At 35.7% G+C, this 27,465-nt stretch overlaps 5 protein-coding genes across 16 annotated transcripts in view; 2 read left to right on the plus strand and 3 right to left on the minus strand.

The window, feature by feature from the left end:
• LOC100794881 (squamous cell carcinoma antigen recognized by T-cells 3) overlaps positions 1–3,363 on the plus strand; it is a 16,791-nt gene extending 13,428 nt beyond the window's left edge. Inside the window, exons 13-16 of the mRNA XM_003548609.5 lie at positions 386–739; positions 806–898; positions 1,462–1,618; positions 2,797–3,363. Coding sequence (XP_003548657.1) covers positions 386–739; positions 806–898; positions 1,462–1,618; positions 2,797–3,053 — 861 coding nt within the window. The 3' untranslated portion in view covers positions 3,054–3,363. The remainder of the gene's footprint in view (positions 1–385; positions 740–805; positions 899–1,461; positions 1,619–2,796) is intronic.
• A 1,760-nt stretch (positions 3,364–5,123) lies between these two features.
• Positions 5,124–12,098, plus strand: LOC100796634 (glycosyltransferase BC10). Of its 7 annotated transcripts, none has more exons than XM_006598721.4 (5): positions 5,124–7,723; positions 8,270–8,328; positions 8,426–8,522; positions 9,228–9,297; positions 10,411–12,098. In XM_006598721.4, exon 1 carries the CDS (start codon positions 5,362–5,364, stop codon positions 6,544–6,546), a length of 1,185 nt encoding a protein of 394 aa, XP_006598784.1. In that variant the 5' UTR covers positions 5,124–5,361; the 3' UTR covers positions 6,547–7,723; positions 8,270–8,328; positions 8,426–8,522; positions 9,228–9,297; positions 10,411–12,098. The 7 variants fall into 7 exon arrangements, with proteins under 7 accessions (XP_006598784.1, XP_040866614.1, XP_040866615.1 ...); XM_041010680.1 differs by lacking the exon at positions 9,228–9,297 and having other exon boundaries at positions 5,124–7,253; positions 7,341–7,723; XM_041010681.1 differs by lacking the exon at positions 9,228–9,297 and having other exon boundaries at positions 8,426–8,527.
• LOC100797162 (pentatricopeptide repeat-containing protein At1g10270) lies at positions 12,062–16,220 on the minus strand. The gene is made up of 2 exons (XM_006598724.4): positions 13,513–16,220; positions 12,062–12,349 (listed from the first exon to the last, which is right to left on the minus strand). Exons 1-2 carry the CDS (start codon positions 16,084–16,086, stop codon positions 12,326–12,328), a joined length of 2,598 nt encoding a protein of 865 aa, XP_006598787.1. The 5' UTR covers positions 16,087–16,220; the 3' UTR covers positions 12,062–12,325.
• A 509-nt stretch (positions 16,221–16,729) lies between these two features.
• On the minus strand, positions 16,730–23,155 carry LOC100797710 (uncharacterized). Of its 6 annotated transcripts, none has more exons than XM_006598725.4 (15): positions 22,906–23,155; positions 22,453–22,578; positions 21,562–21,621; positions 21,364–21,465; positions 20,403–20,447; positions 19,795–19,878; positions 19,598–19,716; positions 19,398–19,499; positions 19,101–19,217; positions 18,632–18,697; positions 18,444–18,510; positions 17,701–17,754; positions 17,525–17,614; positions 17,311–17,346; positions 16,730–17,223 (listed from the first exon to the last, which is right to left on the minus strand). In XM_006598725.4, exons 1-15 carry the CDS (start codon positions 22,927–22,929, stop codon positions 17,107–17,109), a joined length of 1,209 nt encoding a protein of 402 aa, XP_006598788.1. In that variant the 5' UTR covers positions 22,930–23,155; the 3' UTR covers positions 16,730–17,106. The 6 variants fall into 6 exon arrangements, with proteins under 6 accessions (XP_006598788.1, XP_006598789.1, XP_006598790.1 ...); XM_006598726.4 differs by having other exon boundaries at positions 22,453–22,572; positions 22,906–23,153; XM_006598727.4 differs by lacking the exon at positions 20,403–20,447 and having other exon boundaries at positions 22,906–23,144.
• Positions 23,156–24,586: 1,431 nt separating this feature from the next.
• On the minus strand, positions 24,587–26,106 carry LOC100798237 (mitogen-activated protein kinase kinase kinase ANP1). The gene has a single exon (XM_003548297.4). The coding sequence runs from the start codon at positions 25,810–25,812 to the stop codon at positions 24,802–24,804; it is 1,011 nt and encodes a 336-aa protein (XP_003548345.1). The 5' UTR covers positions 25,813–26,106; the 3' UTR covers positions 24,587–24,801.
• Positions 26,107–27,465: the final 1,359 nt, after the last annotated feature.

Here is a 27,465-nt window from a genome sequence, read left to right on the forward strand (position 1 = left end):
AGGTTTGCATCAGTTGTCTTGAGTATAAGGAAGGCCCTATATGAAGCATTTGGCAGACTTAATCCCTGTCAATTAGATTGCCTTGTGGGGCAACTTAAAAAAGTACAACTGGGTACTCTACCCTTCCACCTAGAGGAGTATGGGGAGGGTAGATGGACACAGCCTTACTCCTTTTAGCAAAGAAAATGTTTCTAGGATTTGAACTTGTAACCTCCAGGTCACAAGGCAACAACTTTACCATTGTGCCAAGCATTTGTCCTCTTGTTGGGCACCTCAGTTTTATTAAAATTAATGTTCATAATAACAGATTCTAATATCATCATGTGTCTTTTAACTGCTAATGAAATGGTCAACCTTACTCCATGAACTACCTTTCCTTACTTAGGTTACCCCTCGGCTGGAAGAGCTAAAGTTATTTAGGATACAGCAGGAATCCAAGACAGCAGAGGAAAGTGAAAAGAATCCTAAGAGAAATGCTCGTGAAAAGAGAAAGCTGGGATCCGATATAACTGAAGAACAGTATCCAACAAAGAGATTTAGAGATGTTGGAAATCCAAAGAAAGCACCTGAGGAGAATAAATATCAACTGCAGAACACTTCTCAGGTGACAAAAGTGGAAGGGGCCAATTGGAAGAATACTAAAATTGATGATAACCCAAGTGAGCAACAGTTTAACCACGAAAAGAACAGGGCATACTCTGACCAGTGCACCGTTTTTATATCAAATCTTCATCCTACGGTAGATAGTTCTCTCAGCCTCTCTATTTCTGTGTGTTTCTGTGACTAATATGTTGTATTGTTGCAGGCAAATTATGAACATATTCGTAATTTCTTCGGCGATGATGGTGGAATTGTTGCCATCCGCATCCTACATGATAAATTCACTGGAAAATCAAGGGTATCAAATGAATTATTCTCTATCATTATTTTATTGACTTTTGTGCTATGATAAATTGTTGCCTGGTGACTATAAAACTTAAAGTGAATTTCAGTAAAGCAAAATTCTCCCTCAGAATTTCCCTAGTTGGGTGTGTATGGGCTGGATTGTTGCCTTCTTCAGTTCCATAACCTTGCCAGTTCAGGGATTTTGCCTTACATTTTTACCATATTTTTTGTTGAGAATAAAAACACTTTTAGTTCAGGAGGAGCACAAACCTATAGGGAGGTCTCTTTCCATGGGTTTAACGAGTGACCAATACTTATGGAGTTAACACCATACCTGACTGAAAACCTTAAATAATTAAGTTCATTTTTTACCACATATATGGGCCTCATCCTAATTTAGTCCATTTTTCCCATGTGAGACTTTTTTCTTTCACTTATAATTTCTAATAAGTAATACAAACATTAATTACCAGTTTGGCTGAAACAGGTTATATTGTACTTTAATTGTTTTTATCAACACATGCATACCAATACCATACCATGAGTTACAATTTTTTTATCTTGATATTGATGAAGGGACTAGCATATGTGGACTTTTTGGATGAAGAACACCTTGCTGCTGCAATAGCTAAGAACAGGCAAAAGTTAATTGGAAAGAAGCTAAGTATTGCTCGGTCTGACCCAAAGCGAGGTGGAAAGGAATCTTCTAATCCAAAAACATGGACAGAACATGGTACGTATAGTGAACTTTGAATGTTTTTGCTTTGACACAAGTACTTGCATGAATGTGCTGTGCACCTGCAACACTCACAGATAGTGATCTCAATGTATACTTGATACTTCATAAAGATATATAGAAAGTTGCTGTTACGTAATAAACAATAATTCCATGTGAAGCTCAAACACCTCTCTAGTGTGAAGTGTTATAGTGTTGGACACATTTCCAACATTGAGACCTACCTAACATTTGTCTGACATGTGTCACTCTTCTCCTTAGGTGTCCAGTTAAAAGTTTATTTTGCCAGCTGCTTGAGTTGACACTTCTATATGGATGTACACATTAGTAAAAAAAATCTTTTTTAATCTTTAGAAAAGTCAGCTTAAATATATTATAAAATATTAAAAAATAATGTCTTTTGCCTTTGTAAGAATTATTTATTGTTGTGTGTGTATCAGACCACACAAAATATTCTTATTTATAATGAATGAGGTTTACAAAATAATGAGTAATGATGGGCATAATCCCATACTAATCTGCTGTAATTAAAACATATCAAATCATATATTTGTTAGTCATTTTTTCTGAAACTCTTTATCATAGAAAAAAAACTTCGTTGGTTTAAGGTATACCTTTTTCAAAACATATAACTTCATTTTCTTGGGATTGTTGTTGTAAAGAAACCAAGTTCTTTTGTTGTAAGATAATGTTTCTTAATATTCATTTGTGAGACTCATTATCACATAAAGGTGAATATATGCAATTATTGATTATCAAATAGATCTTTTGTTATGTTAGGTTACTCCTATTTTATCTATATTTGTCCCAGTTTCCTATATTCTAGACATTAAACATGTCAATGTCCATGTCATGTCTTGTTTGGTGTTCGTGTTAAGTCCATGTTGCATATTCAATTAAGTCCATGCTGCATGTTCCAATTAACCAAGTTAGATACTGATGATCAAATATGATAGTATCGGAAACTATGGAGTTGGTATACAGACTTTTTGGCTTGTAATTGGTTTGTTTAGGGAAGTTGCAACAACACAGCAGGTTCTTTGACATACACATCACAGAATGTTTTATTTTAAAGCCATAGTTGTGTTACTTCATTGACATCTTCACTGATATTTGTTAGACTTGCTTCCTTTCCTTTTCAAATGTTTCTCTAACATTTGAACTTGATTTTTCAGCACGTGCCACTAATCATTCTAGTCAAAAAGGTTTCGTATCCAAAGAGACTGATGATACTCACAAGGGAGATGTAAAGGATGCGAAGTTCTCTTCTAGAAAGCCAGGAAATGATAACATCCAGCTTAAAGGGAAGAATACTTTTGCCGTGCCTAGAAATGTCAAACCACTTGGTTTTACTGCAAATAAACTAAAAGCAGAAGAGGGGGATGAAAAGCCAAAATCTAATGAAGAATTCAGAAAGATGTTCATTCGTTAAGGATTTTGTGCCCCTAATTTGTGACTCCGAAGATGGCAGTTATCTTTCAAATTTTAGGCAAAGGTGGAAATGACACAAGTTATTTTGTCTCCAGTATGGCTCTTTGTTCTGTCTGTTGCATTACTAATTAGATCAGTCTACCTAGATTAACCTTTCGGTAGTCTCTACTGTTTACAAATTACAATTGATTTACACAATATTTTTTGGTTGCGGCTGTATAGTGTCCGTACTTGAAATTTTCACAGTACAATTCTCTGATAGATGTTAGATATTTTACATTGTAATACAATTGGGCTATATTTTCCCCCAAGTTTATACCAGTCACTTGTGTGCACATAACAGGCAAATAAAGTGTATTATGCTGTGATGGGATATTAATTATATTCCGTTGATTAAAAAGTGGAGTGTGTTGCTGTATGGACTCTGACCTTAAAAGAGTCTAATTTCTATACAGCATCATTGAAAAAATGTCTATACTCAATTAGAAATCATAGGTATAACATTTAGGACCCGCTGGTGGATACGATAGGATATAATAACTATTTTATCCAGCGGTAATATGTTATTTGCTGTGTTAATAGCATGATAGTTTTCTCTTATCCTATCCTATTGGCATAGTATTCTAAGGGGAGGGTTGGGTTAAGACCAACAAGAAGGATATTTTTTCTCTCTCTATATATTATGTATTATGTATTACCTATAGTTCTTTTTATAAGGTTCAAATTAAAAGTGTGGTTTGATTTTTCTAAGGTTTGATTTAAATTAATTTTTGCATTAATTATATTTTATAAAAATGTTTTTCATTAAAATTCATTTTAGAATATTCTAGAATGACAAATGATAGTAACAAAAACATAATAGTGATAATTTTGAAAAAAAAAATAATGTAAATTTAATACTTTAGTTATATTAATTATTTTTTTAATCTTAATAAATTAGTTTATTAAACTTTATAATAAGTACTCAAAGTAGTAATATATTAAACATTATAATAGCTATTACATGTATAATTATATTACAATTACATCTAATTTAATATATTATATAGTATGTTATATTATAATGTGCATATATATATATATATATATATATATTAAATTTAATATATAGTAATATATTAATTTATAATATATATATATAACAACTTTGGCAAAAATTTACAGTATATTATTCAATAAAACATTACAAGTTAAATTATTATCATCCAAATATTTTTAAAATAATTTGTAACTAAATGATAGTGTAAAATTATTTTATTTTGTGAATATATCATAATTAAAATATTTATTTTATAAGATAGTTTTTAAAAATAAAAATATGAATTTAATGATCATACGCTGACAATATATATTAATTTTATATTATTATTTAATTATAAATTATCATTGGTGATTTTTAAAATAATTATTATAAAAGTTAATAAACTTATCATGTGATTATATGATAGTGTAAATTTATTTTGTATGTTTTTTGATGAATAAAGTTATTGTGTATTGTCATTGTATAGATTATTTTTGAATACATATGAATAAAAAAAACGATTTTTTTTAAAATTTTATTTTTAATGAGTTAAATTTTTATATAGCAACTGTTATTGCACAGAAACTTTATATGATCTTTTTTTTACTGAAGATATTTTATATGATCAATCGATTTAAAATAACTTTTAACATAATTATTCTAAAAAAAATCAACAAAATGAATACTACATGTAACATTAATTGACAATATAAAAATGATTTGCTAAATACCATTTTGTCACTATGAGGCATTCAGGCTATACTCTGCGAAAAAAAAAAGGTATTCAGGCTTTTCTCATCAAGTGAGTTTTCATTCAGGCTTATAATATTTTCTCATCAAACGGGTTATAGGGGGGTTTTCCCCTTCTTCTGTTAAAAAAAAAAAGGCAACACTATTTTCTCATCAAGAATAAGTGAGTTGTTTTTACTTTTTATTCATTCATTTCAGGACGTTTTAAAATTTAAAAGCACACAAGGATTGTATAATTTAAATTTTTTACAGTAGATTATAAATAGAATAAAAATGTAAAGAAGTGTAGTAGAATATTATTCCATGAAATTGAGGAATAGTGGCGAGGTGGCAGATCGTACGGTTGAAGAAAAGCGAGAAAAGAAAGGGTGGATGAAAAAGAGAAAGAGATGTTTGGGATCGCGAGAGGAGAGGCAGGGTGTTGTGAAGTAGTAGGGATCGATTGGATTGGATTGCATTAATCGAGGTGGGATCAAAGTATGTATGTAGTGTGAGTGTTGAGTGGAAATATCAGAGATAGAGAGTTGGATTGGATGCCATGGGTCGGAATCAAAGGGAGAGGGAGAAAGAGGAAGGAGAGAAGCACGTGGGGCTTCTGAGATTGGCCCAAATCCTAACATTTTTGGTGGTGTTTGCGGGAGGAGTGGTGATTGGTCTGACCACAAGCTCTCACATTAATGGCCATTTCATATCGCAGCCGTACCAGTACATCTCCTTGCGTAATGTTCCATCTCCTCCTCCTCCTGAGCCCACCGCCATGGCTGCTGCAGATCCTCCTCTTCCTCCTAATCTGGACTTGGAGGCCTTCCTTCATCCCCTTAACCTCACCCACTGCCTGTCCGACGAGGAGCTTTTCTGGAGAGCCTCCTTGATTCCGAAGAAAGAATCATACCCTTTCTCCAGAATCCCCAAGGTCGCCTTCATGTTCCTCACCCGTGGCCCCCTTCCCATGTTGCCCCTCTGGGAGCGTTTCTTCCACGGCCACTCCTCTCTCTTCAACATCTACATCCATTCCCCTCCCCGCTTCCTTCTCAACGTCTCCCACTCTTCCCCTTTCTATCTCCGCCACATCCCTAGCCAGGACGTCTCTTGGGGTACCGTTACCCTCGCTGATGCTGAGAGGCGCCTTTTAGCCAATGCCCTCCTCGACTTCTCCAACGAACGCTTTGTTCTCCTTTCCGAGAGTTGCATCCCTGTCTACAACTTCCCTACTGTTTACCGATATCTCACTAATTCTTCCCTCAGCTTTGTTGAATCCTATGATGAACCTACTCGCTATGGCCGTGGTCGCTACAGTCGCAACATGCTTCCTCATATTCAACTTCGACACTGGCGGAAAGGCTCTCAGTGGTTTGAACTCAACCGTGCTCTCGCTGTTTATATTGTCTCCGACACCAATTATTATTCCCTGTTCCGAAAATACTGTAAGCCTGCTTGCTACCCTGATGAACATTACATTCCAACCTTCCTCAACATGTTCCATGGTTCGCTTAATTCAAACAGAACTGTCACCTGGGTCGACTGGTCTATGCTGGGTCCTCATCCGGCAACCTATGGCAGAGCTAATATAACTGCAGGTTTTATACAGTCTATAAGGAACAATGGTTCCCTTTGTCGTTATAATTCAGAGATAACGTCCATTTGTTACCTCTTTGCTCGCAAGTTTGATCCAAGTGCACTCGAGCCCTTGCTTAACCTTTCTTCAGAAGTGATGAACTTTTGAACTATTTTTCTTTTTAGTATACTAGGAGACGAGATTTTTAACTTATTTTTTTGTTCTCTAGATTTTGTTAGAAGATAATTTAACAACTTCACTACAAAATCATTTTGCATTGTAATATCTGTACAGATGTTGTTAGAGAATTTTGTGTTCTCTGCTAGAGAATAGCATATCAATATCAATAAACAATACAATTGAAGATGTTTTCCTACACTTTGTTTGAGTCACTATTCATTCAGTGGTCTCTTATGTTTCTCAATTGTGTCTTTTTTATTTATTGGAAAAGGCATGATGCCGTATGAAGGAGAGACCGCCGAAAATCTCACCTAGACTGAGGATGTGTATCAAAGAGTCATTTTAAAATTTCAATTTAGATTCAGTCAATTATCAAAGGTTCTCTCTTCTTCTCTATTGCATGTTTTGTTTGCCTTTTTGTTGGGTGGTGAGTTTTTTTTGTCAAATTAATGGAACCGAAAATCAATAGTGATTGTGATGGTGATGTTGTGTGTGTAGACCATTGAAGGAAGTGGTCAGATGTGAGAGTGTTAAAGGCTTTGACATGTAGTGGTCAAAGATTTGCCTGTGGGATTTCGTGTCTTGGTATTTTCCAACAAATGTTCAATACTGATGATTTATTTTTCTGTTCCAGGTAGTTTATCCAGTAATTGGTGTGTGCTTTTTAAGTTTAGTAGATAGTCGTACGTTTGAGGGTGGGTTTGTTTGAAGATTTGACAATGGGTCTTCTATTTCTATGTTTATACCTCTATTTTTAATTTAATTTGGTTCTTTCATTATAGATTATGTATTCAGAAAGCTTGTGTAATTGAAGTTTTATTCTCATTAAATTTCGGAGACAATATGGCGAGTTTCCACAAGTATATCAGCATGCAAGATGTGGCAAGTATTGCGAGGAAAGGAGGCGGAAGGGATTTCATATCGTTCAAGTCCAAAATAATGTAATTTGATATTACTTCTGTATGTTTTGTTTCTGATTTTTTGTTACTATGGCAGCCACACAGTGAGTTGGAGACGTGTTTTTTTCGTAGTGGAATCTTGAACTGGGTGGTAAGTGCAAGCTGCCAGATGGTATTTGTACATTTGAGCATTAGCAAGATGCACCTTCTGGCTAGTAATTGCTGCTCCCAATTGATTAAGAAAATTAAGAAGATTCACAAATTTGGTAGGTTTTATTCTTGTCAGAAGAAAAGACCAATTGACTGGTCAGATCCCCCCCCCCCCCCCCCCCCCCCCCATGAAATTGTTTTGAAATACTAACGAATTACCCGATAAAAATTATAGTGAGATTTAGACATATAAGTCAGCTTGGGCTTCAATTGACTTAAGCAATTCACCCCTCTCCCACATAAATTTGATTGTCATCTGTTGCCTCTTTGTTTGCTTGAACAAATGGTTCCAATTTTAATTTAGGCTGGAGAAATGTTAGAAACACACTCTTTGCAACACTCTATTATAAGGTAAGTTTAATGTGGGCCTCACAAAAAAACCCGGGCCCACTCACTATTTAATGGAACCCACATAAAATTTGTCCAACAAGCAACAACAGAGAGCTTGTGGGAAAGAGCATGCAAAGGGTGTTGGTAGCACTCATCTTTTAGGCTTTCATAGATTTTACCTTTTGTTGAATTTTAGTTAAATTTTTTTTCTGCATTTGAAATTTGATTTTTGATTACCTGAAAATACTTTTGGGTATTAATTATATATGCAGAGATTAGCACGACGGGGACTAATTCATACAATGCAGATCCAAAATTTAATGCATGCAAGGTTTGTTATTTTGGGGGAAAATTTCTATTTTATATAGCTTGTATACTATGCCTTTTTGGAACTATCTCTAATTCTCTTCCTCCTTCCATTTCCCTAGAGATAATGATTGCCTTATGGAAGTGAGGCATTGCCTGAAGGAATTATTGCTAGAACATCTAACTTGGAATTGTGGCCGTTATGGGACTCTGGTAAAGGTAATGTATGTGAAATGTGTGCTTAATTCTAGCCATTCATTTATTGTATAGAAATTCACTTAAGACTCTTATAGTGTTAATCTTAAGCTTCACAAAATAAAATGTTGCTAATAAACTGTACAATTGTACCCATCTGTGAAATATTTTGTTTCTACTAAAGTTGGTTAATTGGAGTTTGATCTAGAACCAGTAAACTGATATGTTCAATTAATATTTTAACTTCATATTTTGACTAATATTGTATATATTAATAATTAATAATATAAAAGTTGGTGTATGGACATGTTGAAATATGATTAATAAATAACTTCATAAGTTGATTTTGGCTCTTGATTTTGCATTAAGTAAAGGATTATAAAAGCTGGACGTTCATATGTTTTTATGCCCACTTACTTCTTGATTTATTTTCTAGAATGTGCTACTTTTAATGGTGAAAATACACTCCTTTAATTACTTTTATTTATTTTTTAAAATGCACACTCCTGTTCTGGGAGAATGGAAGTGTGCACAATGATGAGGTGTTGCTGAAAGAAATGATGACTTGCATGTTGTGAACAATTATATTTGTTTTGTAAATTGGTAGATTGAGCAGATAAGAATAGAGGATAACATTAACTTGCTACATTTTAATGGTGGAATAGCTTGTTATTTGCTTATGCTTTAAAAAATATATATCTTGCTCTCAGAAAATGTTTTTTGTATTAGATTATGAGTAGCATGATGAAGTCAAAAGAAAGGAGCATAGTACTGGTGCTATATTACTGGTATCTATATGGTATGTGTACTGGTGGGTAGAATTACAATGAATGAATAATAAAGACTGAAACGAAAAAAACAACACAGGGTATTTAAGAGACCCTGCATTCTTTGTCACTGTCCTCTACCTATTCTCTGCCTCTCTCTTCTCTCCATCCCCTGGCTTATTGGCATACAAGTCAAATTTCCCTCTTGATAGCCTTTCATGTGATTAGGTACATTAAGCATTTGATTCTCTTTGTTCTTCCCTAATATAAATAAACTTTAGTAATATGTGATTGCTTAATAAAGACCCACTAATTAAAAGGGTCTAACTTAGGAAATAAGAGGAATACTAGGGGATTTGGACCCAATTCTGTTAATGACAGAAAATCTATTCATCAGTCAGTAATTAAAGGGAATAAGGGAAGTTGGTTAGAGTCAGTTGAGGGTTGCGAGAAGGAAGTTGGCCTTGGAAGGTCAGGTCAATGTAAAGCGGTTGCTTGTATGACGCACAAATAAAATTAAACCAAATCATAATCAGATATAGAACAAAAAATGGCGCACAATCTAAAATCAAAAAATAATGGAACCCTTCATCTTCTTTCCCCGTTTCTTTCTCTCTTCCTTTTTCTTTTTCTTTCTCCGGACAAAATATCATGCATGTGTCTATTGCCATGCTCTTTTTTCTGATCTCCGCCATCTCTGTTGGTGTGTCTATTGCATCCAGATAAGAGCTTCAGCGACAAAGCTTTGTGCCACACAACCAGATCTTCCAAAAAAATCAAAACCAGATCCGCTACATAGCCAGATTTGAAAAAAAAAAAAAAACAAAAAAAATGAAACCAGATAATTACTGAACGCTTGAGGAAAAATAGTTTTTGAGCTATATTATTTATAATGAAGTTACAAGCAAATAATTACTCGATCCCTTGATTATAGGGATGAGATAATCTGATAGCAAAACTGATACAAATAATAATAGTAACTAAACAAGAATGATAATAACGGGGCAAAATTAAACAAATTTGATTATAACAGGAAAAATATAAAACAGATTTGTATTTTAACAGAATTCAGCATGGTTTCTGTCTAAATCATTTTTTACTAAATCAATCCAATGTGGTTGTTATTCATCTCTTCCATATTTCAGGGCGATCGAATGAGAAATGTTGGTGTGGTTGATTCTGAGTACATAGTTCATCTGGGTCTGCCTACTCATGGGGGCTCAAATGGCAACGAGGCAAGTGATTTTCATTTCTACATGTAGTGTAACATGAGGATAATAGTCGCATAGAAATTTGTTATGCTTGTAGTAATCCACTACTATCAACTTTAAAATCTTTGAATTAAATCTCATTTGTTTGCAGGTCCAGGTAAATATAAGTGTTTTGATTTTACTGAGTCTAATTATTAATAAGGGTCTTGTCCTTTGGGTTGCAGGCTCCCCAGGAGATAATAGATCTAAAGTAACATAGGATAATGTAGATTTATGCAGGTTAGGATGCAGTCATACATTGAAATGCAGGTTTTTGGTAAAAGGTGGAAAGATGCAGCAGAGAAAGACAAATGTTGGATCGATCCGTATGCACAGGAAAACAAGACGAGCCATTAGTGTATTTTGTGAGGCTTTAAGTGATCAAAATCCAAGTAGTGTCCATGTTCATGATCAGCGTTTCAAATTGACACGTCACATGGCATCGGATTTTGGTTTCTAGTCTTGGAGCTTTTGATTTGATATCTCGGGTGTGGGATCTCGCAAGAGTTTGCAGGAACATTGCTTCCTTTGCCATTATTTTACTTTCATTTTGTCACCAAGCCATTTGTTTCCTTAAATATTGGTGTGCATTGGGTTGCATAGAGTAGTTTATATGGCAGCAGAAAAATGCGAGGCATAGATTTTTTTTTTTCACCGCGAAGGTCAGGTCAATGTAAAGCGGTTGCTTGTATGAAACAATCATATTTTCTCGGCTCCAATTAGCTTTATACCTTATTCTTGGTATATCTTTGTCTGCTGTTCTCGGATACAATTTTTCAATTGATCTTAAGCTTTTTTGAACAATGCATTTTCTTGAATGTATATTTTTGTGCCTTGTAAATCGTGGTTGCATCACAAGATAAAAAAAAAATTGGCTGTTGGAGAAATGACATTGGTGTATTGAGCATTATTATCTAGCAGTTACACATGGTTAAAATCATTCATAATTTTTTATCAAGGAAAAAAGTAGGCAGAATTGCAATTATGTCAACTATGAGTAGAAGAGAAACAGATATTTTAGTTAAAGAAATTAATTAGACAGACAGACAAGAGCTTAAAAATTAAGGTAAAATTAGATTAAAAAAAAAAAAGATACTCGGCAAGGACCATCCTTTAATCATCAAAAGAATCTCCGGCCCAATCTGTATACTGGATTGTCACAAAAAAAATTATCTTTTAAACGAATATGTGACCAGAGACGGGGTTGGAACGACTCAAAATAAACCCAAACTCGTAAAAAATCCCTTCGAACTAGTTAGAAGGACAAAACGGATCAAGGACACTTCTAGTCTTGGCAGACATTTTCCTAACATCGAAACACTAACCATATACTTCTTGGAAGCACCAAAATTCTTGATATAATTTGGGGGGCCTTTTTCATTATTGTTTGGAAGATCAGTAAGACCATGTGCAAGGGTTGCACGCATGATATATATACACCTAATAACCGGGATCAAGACCAACAGGACCCTGAGCAAAAAAGGTAGCATACCCTGGACATGGATTATTAATGGGTAAAGGAACCACTTAAATTGCACGTAAATCCTCCAATAAAATCAATATATAAAATTGGTAAAAAAAAATGTAATACCAATTTCGTGCATACTACAGACCCACAAGTACAAAAATGAATCACATAGTACATGTGCTGTCATGGAAATACTAATTGAAGTTTGATGGTTAATATAAATTTTATAATATCTCCCCCATAGTCTGAAACCCAATGTAAGTAACTATTTCATCTTTCTATCCAGCTTTCCTCTATTGGGCTTGCATGTCTGAAGTTGAAAACTGCCCCATTTTCTTTATATCAAAATGGTTTTGCGTTTCCCAACTGTCACGAAATAGATATTAGGGAAAAGGACTATATTTTCACTTCCTCAAGAACAGCAGGAGATAGACAATTCTCATATATTGTACCATAAACAAAACCAAATGCTTGAACTAGGATTGTGCCTAGGTCTTCCAAACAGAGCCAAGAATTATAAAAATAAAAATAACAATGAGATCAAATAGAGGGTTATAATCAAGTCCAGAGGTAAAGCATTATTCATTTACAATTTCAACTTTTTTAAAAATCTGCTTCTTCACACTTCCCAGACCCAGACAGTATGCATATCCATACACAAGACATATATACCCCCTACCACACATACACATCCATATCCTTATTCTAAAGGGTCATCATATGTGCTACATGCATTTTAAAATCCATGCGCATAGGATCTGCACCAAAGCGATATATGCAGTGGGTTTTGAGCTTCATAAATTCATAGTTCTCTATTGAGTAATGAAACTTCTATCGACAATAATGGATTCAGTTCAATTTGTCTAAACTCTTAAGGAAAACAAGGTCTAACGAGACAAGAAAAAACAGTGATATCAACAGCATTTTTTATGAGCTTGTGAAAACAAATGTCATCGTTCCTACAGAAGGTGTCACTGATTGAAGCAATGAGAGCAACATAGAGGCCACAGTATTTTAAAATTCGACCTTGTTATAAGTGATTTCTAATTCTTACGAAATTCCGATTGCTGGTCATTTTGAAATTCAAAATCTCTTTAAAAAAATATACACTACCTCCAAACTCTTTTTTCCCAAATACAGCTTAAAAGTAATATCCAGTAGATAATCTAAATATAGGCCCTTAAAGCCAAAAAAATTAACATTTCTTTAAGGTAAAATGTGGAAGAATATCAATGGCAGTAAAAAAAATTATAAATATCCATGCCTGATATTAAAGGTTGATTTATAAGAATAAATTAAAATGACACGTCATACAAGACATGCATTACATGTTACGGACTAACAAGTCAATTTAGATACTTGCATCTTCATCTATAAACTCACAAACACTTGGTTGATTCCAAACAGCAGAGAAATTGGTGTCACAAGACACTTAAGATATGGCAATGATAGATCAACTGTTCTCTGAATTCAAAAAGAGAACCAGTAACATTAAGAATTGACTTTAAGTCCAAAAATTAAGCTGCTACCTGTTCAGGGACTTCTGATTGCTGTTGATGAGATTCCTCAAAGTGAGGAGGGGATGATGATGATGATGATGGGTGATATGGTCCAGTCACCTGAGAAGATGGTGCTGCAGATCTATGATATGGTGGTGACATTTTAGCTGATGCTCCATTCCAAGGAATAGAGGACCCTGACATTGGAGGAGACAACCCTGACGATGGATACCATCGTTCTTCCATTTGTTGGGGCCCATGTGGTGTTCCATAAGGCTGATGTCCGTGTCCTGCCATTTGAGGTGAAGATCCAGATGGTGTATAATGCTGCTCTGTCATTTGCGGGGCTACCCTGCTCATGTGAGGAGGATGTTCAGATGTATTAGGGTGGTATGACTGTCCTGTCATATGAGGTGACGATCCAGGATGAGGCCCAGTCATTGGAGGAGATAATCCCCATGAAGGTTGATGCATTCCTGTCATTTGAGAAGGCAGTGGCGGGCGTTGATGCCCCAACACCTGATGTGGAGCACCAGAAGGTGTGTTATGTGCTGCTCCAGCCATTTGAGAAGGTGGATAATGTGCTCCTGTCATTTGAGGAGGAGGAGGTGTTGGACGCTGCTGTGCTGCCATTTGTGTTTGAAACCCAGAAGGTGGGTTATGTGCTGCTCCAGCCATTTGAGAAGGTGGATAATGTGCTCCTGTCATTTGAGGAGGAGGAGGTGTTGGAGGCTGCTGTGCAGCCATTTGTGTTTGAAAACCAGAAGGTGGGTTATGTGCTGCTCCAGCCATTTGAGAAGGTGGATAATGTGCTCCTGTCATTTGAGGAGGAGGTGTTGGATGCCACTGTGCTGCCATTTGTGTTTGAAACCCAGAAGGTGGGTTATGTGCTGCCCCTGCCATTTGGGAGGGGAACCTGACCGGTGGTGGTGGTGGTGGACGGTAAGCAGGTCTTGGTGGGGAAGGACGAGGAGTGTATGCAAATCTGTTCATATCTAGCAGCCTCTCAATCTCGTCACTCCTCCCAGCTTTCTTGAAAACCTCAGTCACAAATTCCCGCAAGGAAGACGTGAGCCCAACACCATACCTCATAACCTCATCCAGCAGCTCTAGGCTTTTGTCCAACAAGCCATCAGCACAGAGTCCCTTGATTACAACCTCATAACAAGTGGGGTCAGGTTTGGGATCCTTTTCTCCCATTTTACTCAAAATTTGAGCACAGTCAAGGGCTTTACCATTCTTAATCAATCGCGCATCCCTCTCTCTACCGAAGGTAGCAACCACCCTGAGACCAGTGTCGACCATTCTGTTGAAGATCCTGAGAGCATCATCGATCCTGTTCATTCTCAAGTAGGCTTCAATCAAGGTCCTGTGAGTGGGAACATCGGGGCTCAAAGATTTAGAGCAGAGTTCTTCAAACAAGGTCTCGGCATGGGAAAGCATCCCATTCTCAGAAAACCTAGCAATGATATTGTTGTAGCCGGCAACATCCATGGCAAAGGGCTTAGAATTAGGCTTAGTTCCAAACTTCTTAAAAGTAGCAAGGGCATCCTCAAAGTTTCCAAGCTTGAAGCAGTGATTGACCATAATGTTGAAGGTGTCAGAGTTAACAGCCTGGAAATTGGGAGGGGTGTGATTGTCCAACATGAGATGAAAAAGAGACCAGGCCTCGTTAGACTTGGAATGCTTGAGCAAGACCTCCAAAAGGACATTGCAGGTAGCAGGGGTCATCCTAAACTGGCGGTCCAGCAAGGACCTGTAGGAGTCCATGGCCTCCTTATCCCTGCCCTTGCCGAAGAACCATTCCATGAAAGTGGCATTGACAACGCCGTCATAGACGAGGCAACGCTCCTTAAGCTCCTCGAAGAGTTCGATGGCCTTGTCGAAATTGTCCAAATGGAGGAAGCCGGAAATGAGATTGTTGTAAACGAGAGAGTCAGCGCCGTGGCCCTTAGTGAGCATCTCGCGCAAGAGGTCAAGGGCTTCTGAAATGCGAGAGGATTGGATCAAACCCTTGGTGAGATGGCGATAGGTGACGGGGGAGGGGCTGAAGGGGGCGTTGGCGAGGACGTGGCGGTACACTTCCAGGGCCACGTCCACGCGGCCCTCGTCGCAGTGGGTGTTGATCACGTTGTTGTAGGACACGATGTTGGGGACGATGTTCGACTGCTTGAAGAAGAACTGGAAGAGACCAATGGCCTCCTCGTACCGCCCAGAACGGTACATGGCGGCGATGATGGCGTTGCAGGTGAACACGGTCGGCCGTGTCGCCGAGAACACAGAGTGACGGGCGATGGCGGACGCCGCGTCCAGGTCGCCAGCGCGGATCAGGGACTGGACGCGATTGTGGAGGCTCAGCCGAGGGCCCACCAACGCCGAGGTCGAGTCAGGGAGGCGAGGGGCGTTCGGGTCGCGCGGAGGGCCCTGCTGCGGAGGAGGACGAATCGCGTTAAGGGGAGGCTCGATGCGCAGACGACGCTTCCGTCGACGCCGCTCGGCCGCGGCTTCTTCGGCGGAGGAGAAGGCGTAAGAACGGGTTTGGGTCAGAGAAAACATGGGGCGGGCGGCGGCCACGCGACGTAGGAGCAGGCGGTAAACTGACATCTTGGTCTTCTGCTGAACCAAAGACTTTGTTGTGAGAATGGATAATGGCCTCCCTGCTCTGCTTCCACGCCAATGCGATATTAAACCCTACTTAACCCTTTTTCATTTCCCTATCTCTCTTTCTCTCTTCTCTTTTTTTACTAATATAATATATTTTCTTAATTAGTCTAATTCCTTTTTTTTATATAATAAAATTACTATATGTTGCATGAATCAAAATATATTGTATTTTATTTAAAAGCCAATATTTGTAAAAAATAAAATAAAATAATTGGGTCACCATGACCCATACCATTCGTACTAACGAGTTATTATGCTAAATTTTTCAATTTAATAGTTTTGCAAAGTTTTTTTTTAATCTAATTCTACTTTAATTTTTATGCTCTTCTTGTCTCTCTTCTACTCATGTTGACATGATTGCAATTCTGCCTACTTTTTTTCTTGATAAATGAAATTCATGAATGATTTTAACCACGTGTAACTGCTAGTTAATAATGCTCTTACACCAATGTCATTTCTCTAACAGCCAATTTTTTTTTATCTTGTGATTCAACCCCGATTTACAAGGCACAAAAACATACATTCAAGAGAATGTATTGTCGATCAATTGAAAAATTGTATCCGAGAACAGCAGACAAAGATATACCAAGAATAAGGTATAAAGCTAATTGGAGCCGAGAAAATATGATTGTTTCATACAAGCAACCGCTTTACATTGACCTGACCTTCACGGAGGAAAAAAAAAAATCTATGCCTCACATTTTTCTGCTGCCATATAAAGAACTCTATGCAACCCAATGCACACCAATGTTTAAGGAAATGAATGGCGTGAAGGCAAAACGAAAGTAAAATAATGGTCAAGGAAGCAATGTTCCTGCAAACTCTTACGAAATCCCACACCTGAGATATCAAATCAAAAACCAAAATCGGATGCCATGTGACATGTGTCAATTTGAAACGCTGATTATGAACATGGACACTGTACTTGGACTTTGATCACTTAAAGCCTCACAAAATACACTAATGGCCCGTCTTGTTTGCCTTTTCATATGGATCAATCCAACATTTGTCTTTCTCTGCTGCATCTTTCCACCTTTTACCAAAAACCTGCATTTCAATGTATGACTGCATCCTAACCTGCATGTAGTATATTCCTTTGTCAAGGGTGAGAATTGGAGCTAAAGGTGCATAAATCTACATTATCCTAATTCCTATGTTGCTTACTTTAGCTCTATTATCTCCTGAGGAGCCTGATGGTGCCTGCAACCCAAAGGACAAAAAAACCATTATTAATAATTAGACTCGGTAAAATAAAAAAATGAGATTTAGTTCAAAAATTAGTTGATAGTTGTGGATTACTACAAAGTACAAACATAACAAATCTTTATGCAACAATTATCCTCTAGTTACACTGCAAGCAGAAATGAAAATCACTTGCCTCATTGCCATTTGAGCCCCCAAGAGTAGGCAGACCCAGATGAACTATGTACTCAGAATCAACCACACCAACATTTTGCATTCGATCTCCCTGAAATATTGTTGAGAGATGAATAACAACCACATTGGAATGATTTAGTAAAAAATGAATAGGCTGTTGCGGTGCAAGCAAGTTACCTGTGCACAATAGCCAAGCTGCCTATCCAGGCCCCAGGCATGGATTAAGTCATTCTGTAGACAGAAAGATGATTACATGAATATGAATACATGACCACAAAAGAAGAAACCATGCTGAATTCAGAAATTGAACAAGTCATACCAAACAAAATAATACCAGCGAATATCCAAGTTTCAACTATATATGAAAGTGAAATTGCATCACACCATATGGTTGACAATACTAGTAATGTATGAACAATACAATTTTCTCTGTGACTATATTTTCCTATCAACAAACTGAGAGTAATGTCAAACTTAAAAGTATGAATTCGATTCTCACGTCTAGATCATACCAGAAACTGACTCTGGAAGAAGATGAATAAAAGGAATTAGAACCTTAAACAGTAACAAATATAGCATGACAAGTTTTACCTTAGAAGAAAACCTTCATTTATCTTAATCTACCGAAGACAAATGATTTTTTCTAAAATACATAATTTTATCATCTCTACTTGAGAGACTTGGTCAGGTATAACCCCAGATGATTCAATCATAAAAAGTTGGGAATTTTCAAAAAATAATTAAAAATCTGTGATATCATGTTACACAATGTTCTCAAGCAGAAATAGCTATTCATGATTTTCATAAATAATTAAAAAATATGCGATATCATGTCATATAATGTTCCCAAGAAGAAATAGTTCCACGTAATTTTCACAATATGATTCTATACCAAATTTACACAGTTTTAGTATCCATACCTGGATCAAATGCCATACACACTGCCAAGACTTTTTAGAAAACACTGGTGCCATCATTTCCACCCAACTGCAAAACAAATTCATTCTATATTAAAATTATGAATTTCATTTAATAGCATAAGTAATCAGCACGAGTTAACAGCTGGAAAGAAAATAATACAAGACACACGGTGTGCAACTGTTTTTACCCAATGCAAGGAGGAGCAGTGCTTTTGTCATCACACCTTCCACTACCTTTTAATTTATAATACCTTCTGTATAAATAGCAAAAATAATATTAGCAATTTTTTTGAGGAAAAAAAACTATTCAATAAGAAATCCCCACTAGCATGTAGGCATGGGAATACAACCTCGGGTGAAAAATTATTTAAGGGAACTGTAAATCAATTGAATTTTTGAGACAAGCACATTGCAGGTGTGTATTCAATTAAATACAGACAATTTTATTACACATAAATTGACAATATAAATAATAAGGCTAAATTTTGTGCAGTAAGTTTTTCCCACTATATTGTGGAATATAACCTGCAGAATTACTAGGAACTAGGAAATATTCTAGTTCATTAATAGAGTGCCATGTTGGCTGTATCTTAATAAAGGTATAAATTTACCAGTGGAACACTGTTTATTGCAAAAGGTTGGGAAAATAAGGTCAACCTGTGAACTTTTGATCCTGCTTTATGGACTGTCAGTGGATGATGTACTTCAGATTTGGTAGGATCCAGAGCTGGCTGTGATATCTCAAGTCCCTCTTCTTTAACAATAGATAAATACCTACCAAATAATCAACAAGTCATACATGAGGCATAAAATAATCACGATAAACAAAAAAAGAAAAACAATATACCATTTTTCATCTAATATAGTTAACTAAGACCTCTAAATATAGTATCATCTTATTCCTAATCTCCCAGAGAAATTTTATAAAATAAAAAAAAGCAAAAACAGGCTTACCTTTTTGGGTCAAAATTATCAACAAGAAGGTCCTCATCCCAAAGAAATATATAATTGTATTCAACAACTATGTCTGGATGCAAAAACCGCTTCGCAAACCACCTATATAGCACTATTTCACTCAATAACTATCCATGAATTTAATCTTCAGAATAGTTTATTAAAATTAGGGAGAACAAATTCACTTGAGCTGATTATACCATTTTGTTTGATTGATAGCAGATACATGTATGGCACGACTACTCCAAGCTAAACTCTTCCATCCATCCACAAAACCATCATAGTGAAAAAGCATCACAACAAAGTCACTTGACAAGAACTGCCATCAGCAATATGAGTCAGCAGGTATAATGAGTTTTAGATCAAAGCCAAATAGTATAAATGAAGCAATAATCACCTTTTCAACAATTTTGTTGACAATTTCTTTTTGCTCAAGTCCTACTGCCATAGCCAACAAGTTCAATGGGCGCTTTAAAATTCCCTGTAGCAAAAAAAAAATTAAAAAGAGATGCATAGAAAGAGAATTAATAGAGTAGATATAATAAACCTATAAAATTAGCAGGATATTAACTAATATATAGTGATAGATTCAGATCAGAAATAGGTAGAACAACAGATATTTATGACAGAAATCACTCTGATGGGTATCAGTATAATACAAAACCAGAGATCCTGAATGATACAATGGGGACTCTCTCCGTCTCTTACTCCCAGGTATTCAAGAGACCTGATTCTCTCCCTTCCAAGGCCAACTTCCTTCTCACAACCCTCAACTGACTCTAACCAACTCCACTTATTCCCTTTAACTACTAAATAATGAATACAAGTAGTTATCCTGTCATTAACAGAATTGAGTCCTAATCTCCTAGTATTCCTCTTATTTCCTAAGCTAGACCCTTTTAATCAGTGGGTCTTTTTTGTTCAGCAACCACATATTACTAAAGTTTATTTATATTAGGAAAAAACAAAGAGAGGCAATCAAAGAGAATCAAATGCTTAATGTACCTGATCGCATGAAAGGCAATCAAGAGGGAAACTTGACTTGTATGCCTAGAAGACAGGGGATGGAGAGAAGAGAGAGGCAGGGAATAAGTAGAAAACAGTGACATAGAGTGCAGGGTCTTTCAAATACCATTTGTTATCTTTTTCGTTTCAGTCTTTATTGTTCATTCATTGTAATTCTACCCACCAGTACTCATACCATATAGATACCAGTAATATAGCCTCAGTACTACGTTCCTTTCTTTTGACTTCATGATGCTACTCATTATCTTATACATAAACATTTTCTGAGAGCAAGACATATATAAATTTTAAAGCATTAGCAAATAACAAACTATTCCACCTAATGTAGCAAGTTATTGTTATCCTCTAGTCTGATCTGCACAATCTGCCAATTTCCAGCATCCAATTTACAAAACAAATATAATTTTTCACAACGTGCAAGTCATCATTTCTTTCAGCAACCTCATCATTGTGCACACTTCCATTCTCCCAGAACAGGAATGTGCATTTAAAAAAATAAAATAAGTAATTAAAGGAGTGTAATTTTCTCCATTAAAAGTAACACATTCTAGAAAATAAAGAAGTGCCAAGAAGTAAGTGGGTATAAAAAAATATGAACCTCCAGCTTTTAATATCCTTTACTTAATGCAAAATCAAGGGCCAAAATCAACTTACGAAGATATTTATTAATCATATTCCAACATGACCATAAACCAATTTTTATATTATTTATATATACCATAGAAGTCAAAATATTAATTGAACCCATCAGTTTACTGATTCAACATCAAACTCCAATTAACCAACTTTGGTAGAAACAAAATATTTCACAGATGGGTAGAATTGTGCAGTTGATTAGCAACATTTTGTTTTGTGAAGCTTAAGATTAACACTACAAGAGTCTTAAGTGAATTTCTATACAATAAATGAATGAGTAGAATTAAGCACACATTTCACATACATTATCTTTACCAGAGTCCCATAAGGGCCGCATTTCCAAGTTAGATGTTCTAGCAATAATTCCTTCAGGCAATGCCTCACTTCCAAAAGGCAAGCATTGTCTCTAGGGAAATGGAAAGAGGAAGAGAATTAGAGATAGCTCCAAAGAGGTATAATATACAAGCTATATAAAAAAGAAATTTTCCCCAAAATAACAAACCTTACAAGAATTAAATTTTGAATCTGGCATTGTATGAATTAGTCCCCATCGTGCTAATCTCTGCATATATAATTAATACCCGAAGGTATTTTCAAGTAATCAAAACTCAAATTTCAAATGCAGAAAAGAAAAAGATTAACTAAAATTCAACAAAAGGTAAAAACTATCAAAGCCTAAAAGATGAGTGCTACCAACACTCTTTGCATGCTCTTTCCCACAAGATCTTTGTTGGGCAAATTTTATGTGGGTTCCATTACAAAGTGAGTGGGTTGAGGTTTTTTTGTGAGACCCACATAAAACTTGCCCTATAATAGAGAGTGTAGCAAAGAATGTGTTTATAACATTTCTCCGGCCTAAATTAATTGGGAACCATTTGTTCAAGCGAAAAGAGAGGCAACAGATGGCAATCAAATTTATGTGGGAGAAGGGGGAATTGTTTGAGTCAATTCTCATCTCAGTATAATTTCTATCAGGTAATTCTTTAGTATTTCAAAACAATTTCAAGGGGGGGAAATCTGACCGGTCAAAGGGTCTTCTCTACAGACAAGAATTAAAACATTTGTTAGACAGACAAAGTTTGTGAATCTTAATTTTTTTAATCAAAACCAATTGTGAGCAAGAAATACTAGCCAAAAGATACATCTTGCTAATGCTCACATGAGCAAATACCATCCGGCATTATATATTTCCACCATTTTACCAAAAACTAAAAAACAGCATACCTTTCTAAATTCCCAGAGATATATCTTCTGCAATATCAATATTGCTATTATATTTTTCTTTTAAGGAAGTAAACATTGATTGTAGTAGCAACATGATAAGAAAATTCCTAATTTTCTAAGTAGCAATTTAAACTAAAACTTGAGGGGGATAGAAATACTAAATACATACTTGTTTGTATTCCTTTGCAAAGAATGCATTACCAACGAAATATGCACCAGAAATCAAGGAAACCACGAGGAAGACACTCCAAAGGAACAACCTATTCTTTGGGTCTGGCAAGATAAAACCCTGGTGCTTTGCAAAGACAAACGGGGAAATCATTACAGTTCAGTTCAATAAACTAAAAAGCGACTTCTTAGAAAGGTTATTATTAGATAATCCCATCCTGTGTACTCAATTTATAACTCAGCCAACAGAGCAAAGAAATCATAAAATTTAATTAAAGTTTAGTTTATTTTGGTCATGCTGCACTGCAACATAAGAAGAATAAAAAAAACGAAGAAGAGAAAGGCAAAGGAATGAAAAATAACTTGTCGGATTTTGAAAAAGAAGTTTAAAGTTGACGGATTCATACTAGAAAGCATGTTTGATGATATGAGTGGTGAGACTGAGGAAGCTTACAGTTACAGAATCGAAAGACTTCATTTCATTCTACTTTGTCTTCTGACATGAGCGCGCGAAAGCAGAAAGAGAAGATATAATAGTAACTTTTAGGAAACGAATAATTGGAAAGGAGGGAATAGGAGAAGAGAAAGTTGGTTGGAGAAAGAAAAGGGAGACCGAATAGAGAAGAAGAAGAGGAAGAATACGAATAAGAAACAAACAAACAAACAAAGAATCAGTGTCATGTAAGAAACACTGCCTACTGAAAGCAACGTTGTACTTAGTCATGGGAAACATAGATACGATAAAAACTAAAACTAAGTTGCTTTTAGATTGTACATTTAAAGATTTTCAATTACAAGCAAACAAATAAAATGGTACATATCAGTTAAAAAAATTACAAAGCATGATCAAAATAACAATAATTATTTAAAAATCTAACAACGTATGAGTTTTATTAAAACAAATTAAATTGTACTAGTTATAACTTAAAAACCGTATGAAAAAAAATGCAGAATAATGTAACCTACTAATAAAATAATTGAAATTGAAATGTTTTATAGGGAAAGAGAGGGGTCCAATATCCATTATTGGTGGCAGACTTTAGGCAAGAGTTAAATTTCTTGATGGAAACAGAAAGAGAAAGAGAATAATAATGGATAAGAACGACGTTAAATATTTAAATGTCTTTTAATATCCAGCTTGGTGTTTTAAGTTACAGCTTGCAAGGAAGCACGTTTGGAAAATCATTTAAGACAGCTTGATTATTTTTTATTAAAATTATTTAATTAATGGTTAATTACAAAATTAACTACTAATAAAAAATAGAAAATAACTGTAAAAATCACCAATATGTATATATAATTATAAAGTCATTAGAATTTAACCACTAGAAAGAGCGTAATGACGTGGACTTTGGATAGTTCCCAAAGATTTTAAATTTGAATCTTATTGTTTACGGTCTACACTGTACACCAAAAAGGTAAGGTTCTAAAAATGAATTTAAATAATCACCAAAAAAGTAAGGTTCTAAAAATGAATTTAAATAATCTTATTTTATTTAGATAGTAATACATATTCACTTAGAAAATATAAATATAAATTTTTTCTATAACACATCAAAAATTAATTATACTCGCTAAAAAAAGGTTTTTTTATTTCATGTAAAATTAATTATACTTGTTGCAAATTTAAATAATTTTACCTCTGAAATCAACTAAACACAAATTTGACTATAGAAAAAAGAGTTGTGCAGCGTTGGTTATTAACTAAACAAGCTATAATTTAGGTGATTGAAACTTGTGTGTGTTTAGAAACACTTGGGAAGATTACACGCAGCATGTTGCCAAATCTCATGTGCCTGTGCTGTGTGTGCTCGCCTTGAGTCATGTAGCATGTTCCCATTCCCCCGCGTTTCCAAAAAACCGTTAAAAGACAACACATTTTCGCTGTATATTTTCCTTTATAATCCTTTAATTATAAAACAAAATATATTTGTGCTTTTAGAGCTTCACGTCACTTTTCTTTATTACTTTAGCTCTAAGTTCTTATACATGTCAAGTCTACAGAAGACAATGCATGGAAGATTATAACACATGTATCATATAAATAATTAGTATTTTAGTTTGTTACAAAAGATAAACGGCATTTTTAGATAACTGAAAGCAGTCCTATGTTGATTAATTTTGGTTAACGACAAATAAATACTTTGATTAAAAATCAAATGCATCATGTAGGAATACTGTTGCATTATTTATGTGACATGGGACAAGTTTGTGGCTAATAATACTACTCCTTTGGATAAAAGTATGTGAAAATGCAAAGGGAAAAGCCATAGGAACTTTGACAAGCTATTTGTTTCCTACTGAAAGCTGTACATTTGAATTGTCTATCTACATTAACACTTGCAGGTGTTCAGCCTGATCTAACAGTAATCCAATTCCCTGATGAGATGTCTTCGGGTTTACATATTGGTATTCCTTTAAGGTCATCATCATGAAATGCAAATGTAGTGTTTGTGATTGAGAAATGATTCCCCTGATCTGAACAAGTTTCTAATTCATCATCTGAATCTTTGAAATTTTGAACCTCTAAGACACTTGTCGGGGAAGAAGCATATTGTTTTGTAGAAACAATAAATGGATGGGTGAGTAAGTCCTGAACAGTAGGCCTCTTATTGGGATGTCTCTCGAAGCACCTGGTCAAGAAATCCAAACCCTCCTTAGAGAAATGGGGAGGAAAGTGAGGTATCCCATGACCATGGGCAATCATGAGCACAGCAGTTGTAGGATTTGAAACCTGATGAGCCCAAGGAGGGGTGCCAGTAGCCATCTCAATAACAGTACATCCCAAGGACCATATATCCGCAGCAAAATCCAGAGACTCGTTCCTCAATACTTCAGGAGCCATCCAGAGAGGAGTCCCACCAATAGACTGCCAACAATTTGCCTCCTTTACCCTTTTTGCACTTCCAAAATCTGCCAACTTGATGTTGCCAGATGAGCTCAAAAGCACGTTCTTGCACTTTAGGTCGCAATGCACAATTCCATGTTGGTGGAGATGCTTTAACCCATGAAGAATTTCCCTTGTGTACACCCGAACCACCTCTTCATCTAATGACCCACCAAACTTGTGCGCCATGTCTGCCAGATTCCCCCCAGCCATGTACTCCATAAAAATATTCAGTTTGCCTTGCTCCTCCTCCTCTGTCCCCAAACATTTGACAATATACGGTGATGAATTTAAACTTTTTAGGATTTTTACCTCTTTGTCCAAACTCTGCCGTCCAACCCCGGAATGTGGTGATTTCACAACAAAAAGCCCACCCGTGTATTTGTTCATTGCCAAATGGACAGTGCCAAAAGATCCACAACCAACAAGTTTACCTTTCACCCATTCACTGGGTTGTTGCCGTATTGCACCCATATATATACCGCCAATTATTTATTAATTTCTACAAATCCAAGAACATGTTGATTGTGGAACCCTTCTTCTTTCTTTCAAATTATAACGAAAATGGTTGCAGTTCACGGTAGAACGGTTTCCGATCGACAAATCGGAAAACCGCCCTAAGGAGCGAAACCCTTTTGGTTTGGTGGCAGTAGTGCTAATTAAACAAATTAAGGCTTTAATTTGGTTCAACTTGAATAGAATGGATTGAAGAAGGGAAGGGAAGGCGACACAAACAAACAAACTCCAACTTATAAACCCCACCGTTTTCGCCCGTTGCCAATTAACGGTTGGCTATCCTTATTTTTTGCAACTGTCTCTTTCTTCCGCTATTTGTGTTTCGAAATAATAGCAATAATAATATACAATACAGGTAGCATTTGGTACGTCATATAGTAGAAATTACTAATACGCATGTAAGGCTGCAAGGTACTAAACTTAACTAGCATTCCATCTTACGATTCATTACAAATGTAGCAAGTGTTCATAGGCCGATGGAGATGGTTTGAACGAATCAAATGGAGATGTTCATACTTAGCAATATTTCAAATTAAGAAAATAATATTATTTTGAGAAAACAAAATAATAACTTTTTAACTCTCTGTTCTTTTTTCACAGCACAACGGTGGCATTGTCATATGTAAATTGTTAGTGTCTTATATAAAATTATCAGGATATTCGAATCTTCTACGTATAAAATTGCTTCCCAGTTCATTATCGCGTGCCACTACTTTTCTTTAGAGAGAAAAACAAAAGCATGTTAAAACCTAAAGGGTGGGAATAATCGAATAAGTCATACAAACTAAACTAATAAATTCACTAGGATGGATTTAGTGATGGAGAATTTGGATTCTAAGTTCGTAAATAATAGAACCTTTGTTAAACTCTGTTTTTTGTTAACCTCCTCATCCTTACCATTCCACAAATAATCTTGACCTGATAGGTATGTGTACTGAGATTTGAAACTTTATTTCTATGGTGGAAATTTTGATAATTTTGAGAGCGTGGCGTGGTAAAGAGATGAATAAGTAGTATGAGATCTATGACAAGCAATTGAAAACGGGTCAGCAAGAAAAGGTTAAGGGTCGAGCTAGGGAAGCATCTAGACTAAAGCAACCAGACGTACCTCGGAAGTGGAGGGACTAAAGCTGAAGTTGATGATTGAGCTTCCTTTTCTGAAAACAATTTATTTATAGTCACAATTCCCCCCACACATATCTACATTCTTGTCTTCCTCTATTTTGCTGATAAAGATTACTTATATCCTCCCCTTCTCCCTGTTCATTCTCTTGTATTCTGCAGACTGAGTGTAATTTTAGGGTGGAGATTGTAATTGAAACAGGTTTCTTCCCAGTTTGTTGATGCCTTTTGATATTTGAAATGAAAGAACGTAAGCAAGAAAATATTATTATGATCCAAACACAGGGATCTTCTGCAGCATCAGGGCAATGGTATAACACATTCATTATTCATCTTATTGCGTGGTGTCAATCTGTCACAAAATTTTGATCAAATGATCTGCTTCTGATCGTTCCATTTCAATGTGCAATGGCCCGTTCATTGACTAACCAATTTCGTTTTATTAAAATGAGTGGCTTCTTATTTTCATACTATACTACAAAGGTATTG

This window comes from Glycine max, chromosome 16, assembly GCF_000004515.6.
Source record: "Glycine max cultivar Williams 82 chromosome 16, Glycine_max_v4.0, whole genome shotgun sequence".
Taxonomy (NCBI): domain Eukaryota; kingdom Viridiplantae; phylum Streptophyta; class Magnoliopsida; order Fabales; family Fabaceae; genus Glycine; species Glycine max.

Coding starts and splice junctions, on each gene's coding strand:
- LOC100796634 (XM_041010681.1), top strand. CDS start 5,362: ATGGGTCGGAATCAAAGGGAGAGGGAGAAAGAGGAAGGAGAGAAGCAC.
- LOC100797162 (XM_006598724.4), bottom strand. CDS start 16,086: ATGTCAGTTTACCGCCTGCTCCTACGTCGCGTGGCCGCCGCCCGCCCC. Junction 12,350..13,512: donor AATCAGAAGTCCCTGAACAG/GTAGCAGCTTAA, acceptor ATTTCGTGACAG/TTGGGAAACGCAAAACCATT.
- LOC100797710 (XM_006598725.4), bottom strand. CDS start 22,929: ATGAAGTCTTTCGATTCTGTAACT. Junction 19,218..19,397: donor GATAATTTTGACCCAAAAAG/GTAAGCCTGTTT, acceptor ATTATTTGGTAG/GTATTTATCTATTGTTAAAG. Junction 17,224..17,310: donor CAGGAGATAATAGAGCTAAA/GTAAGCAACATA, acceptor TACTACATGCAG/GTTAGGATGCAGTCATACAT.
- LOC100798237 (XM_003548297.4), bottom strand. CDS start 25,812: ATGGGTGCAATACGGCAACAACCCAGTGAATGGGTGAAAGGTAAACTT.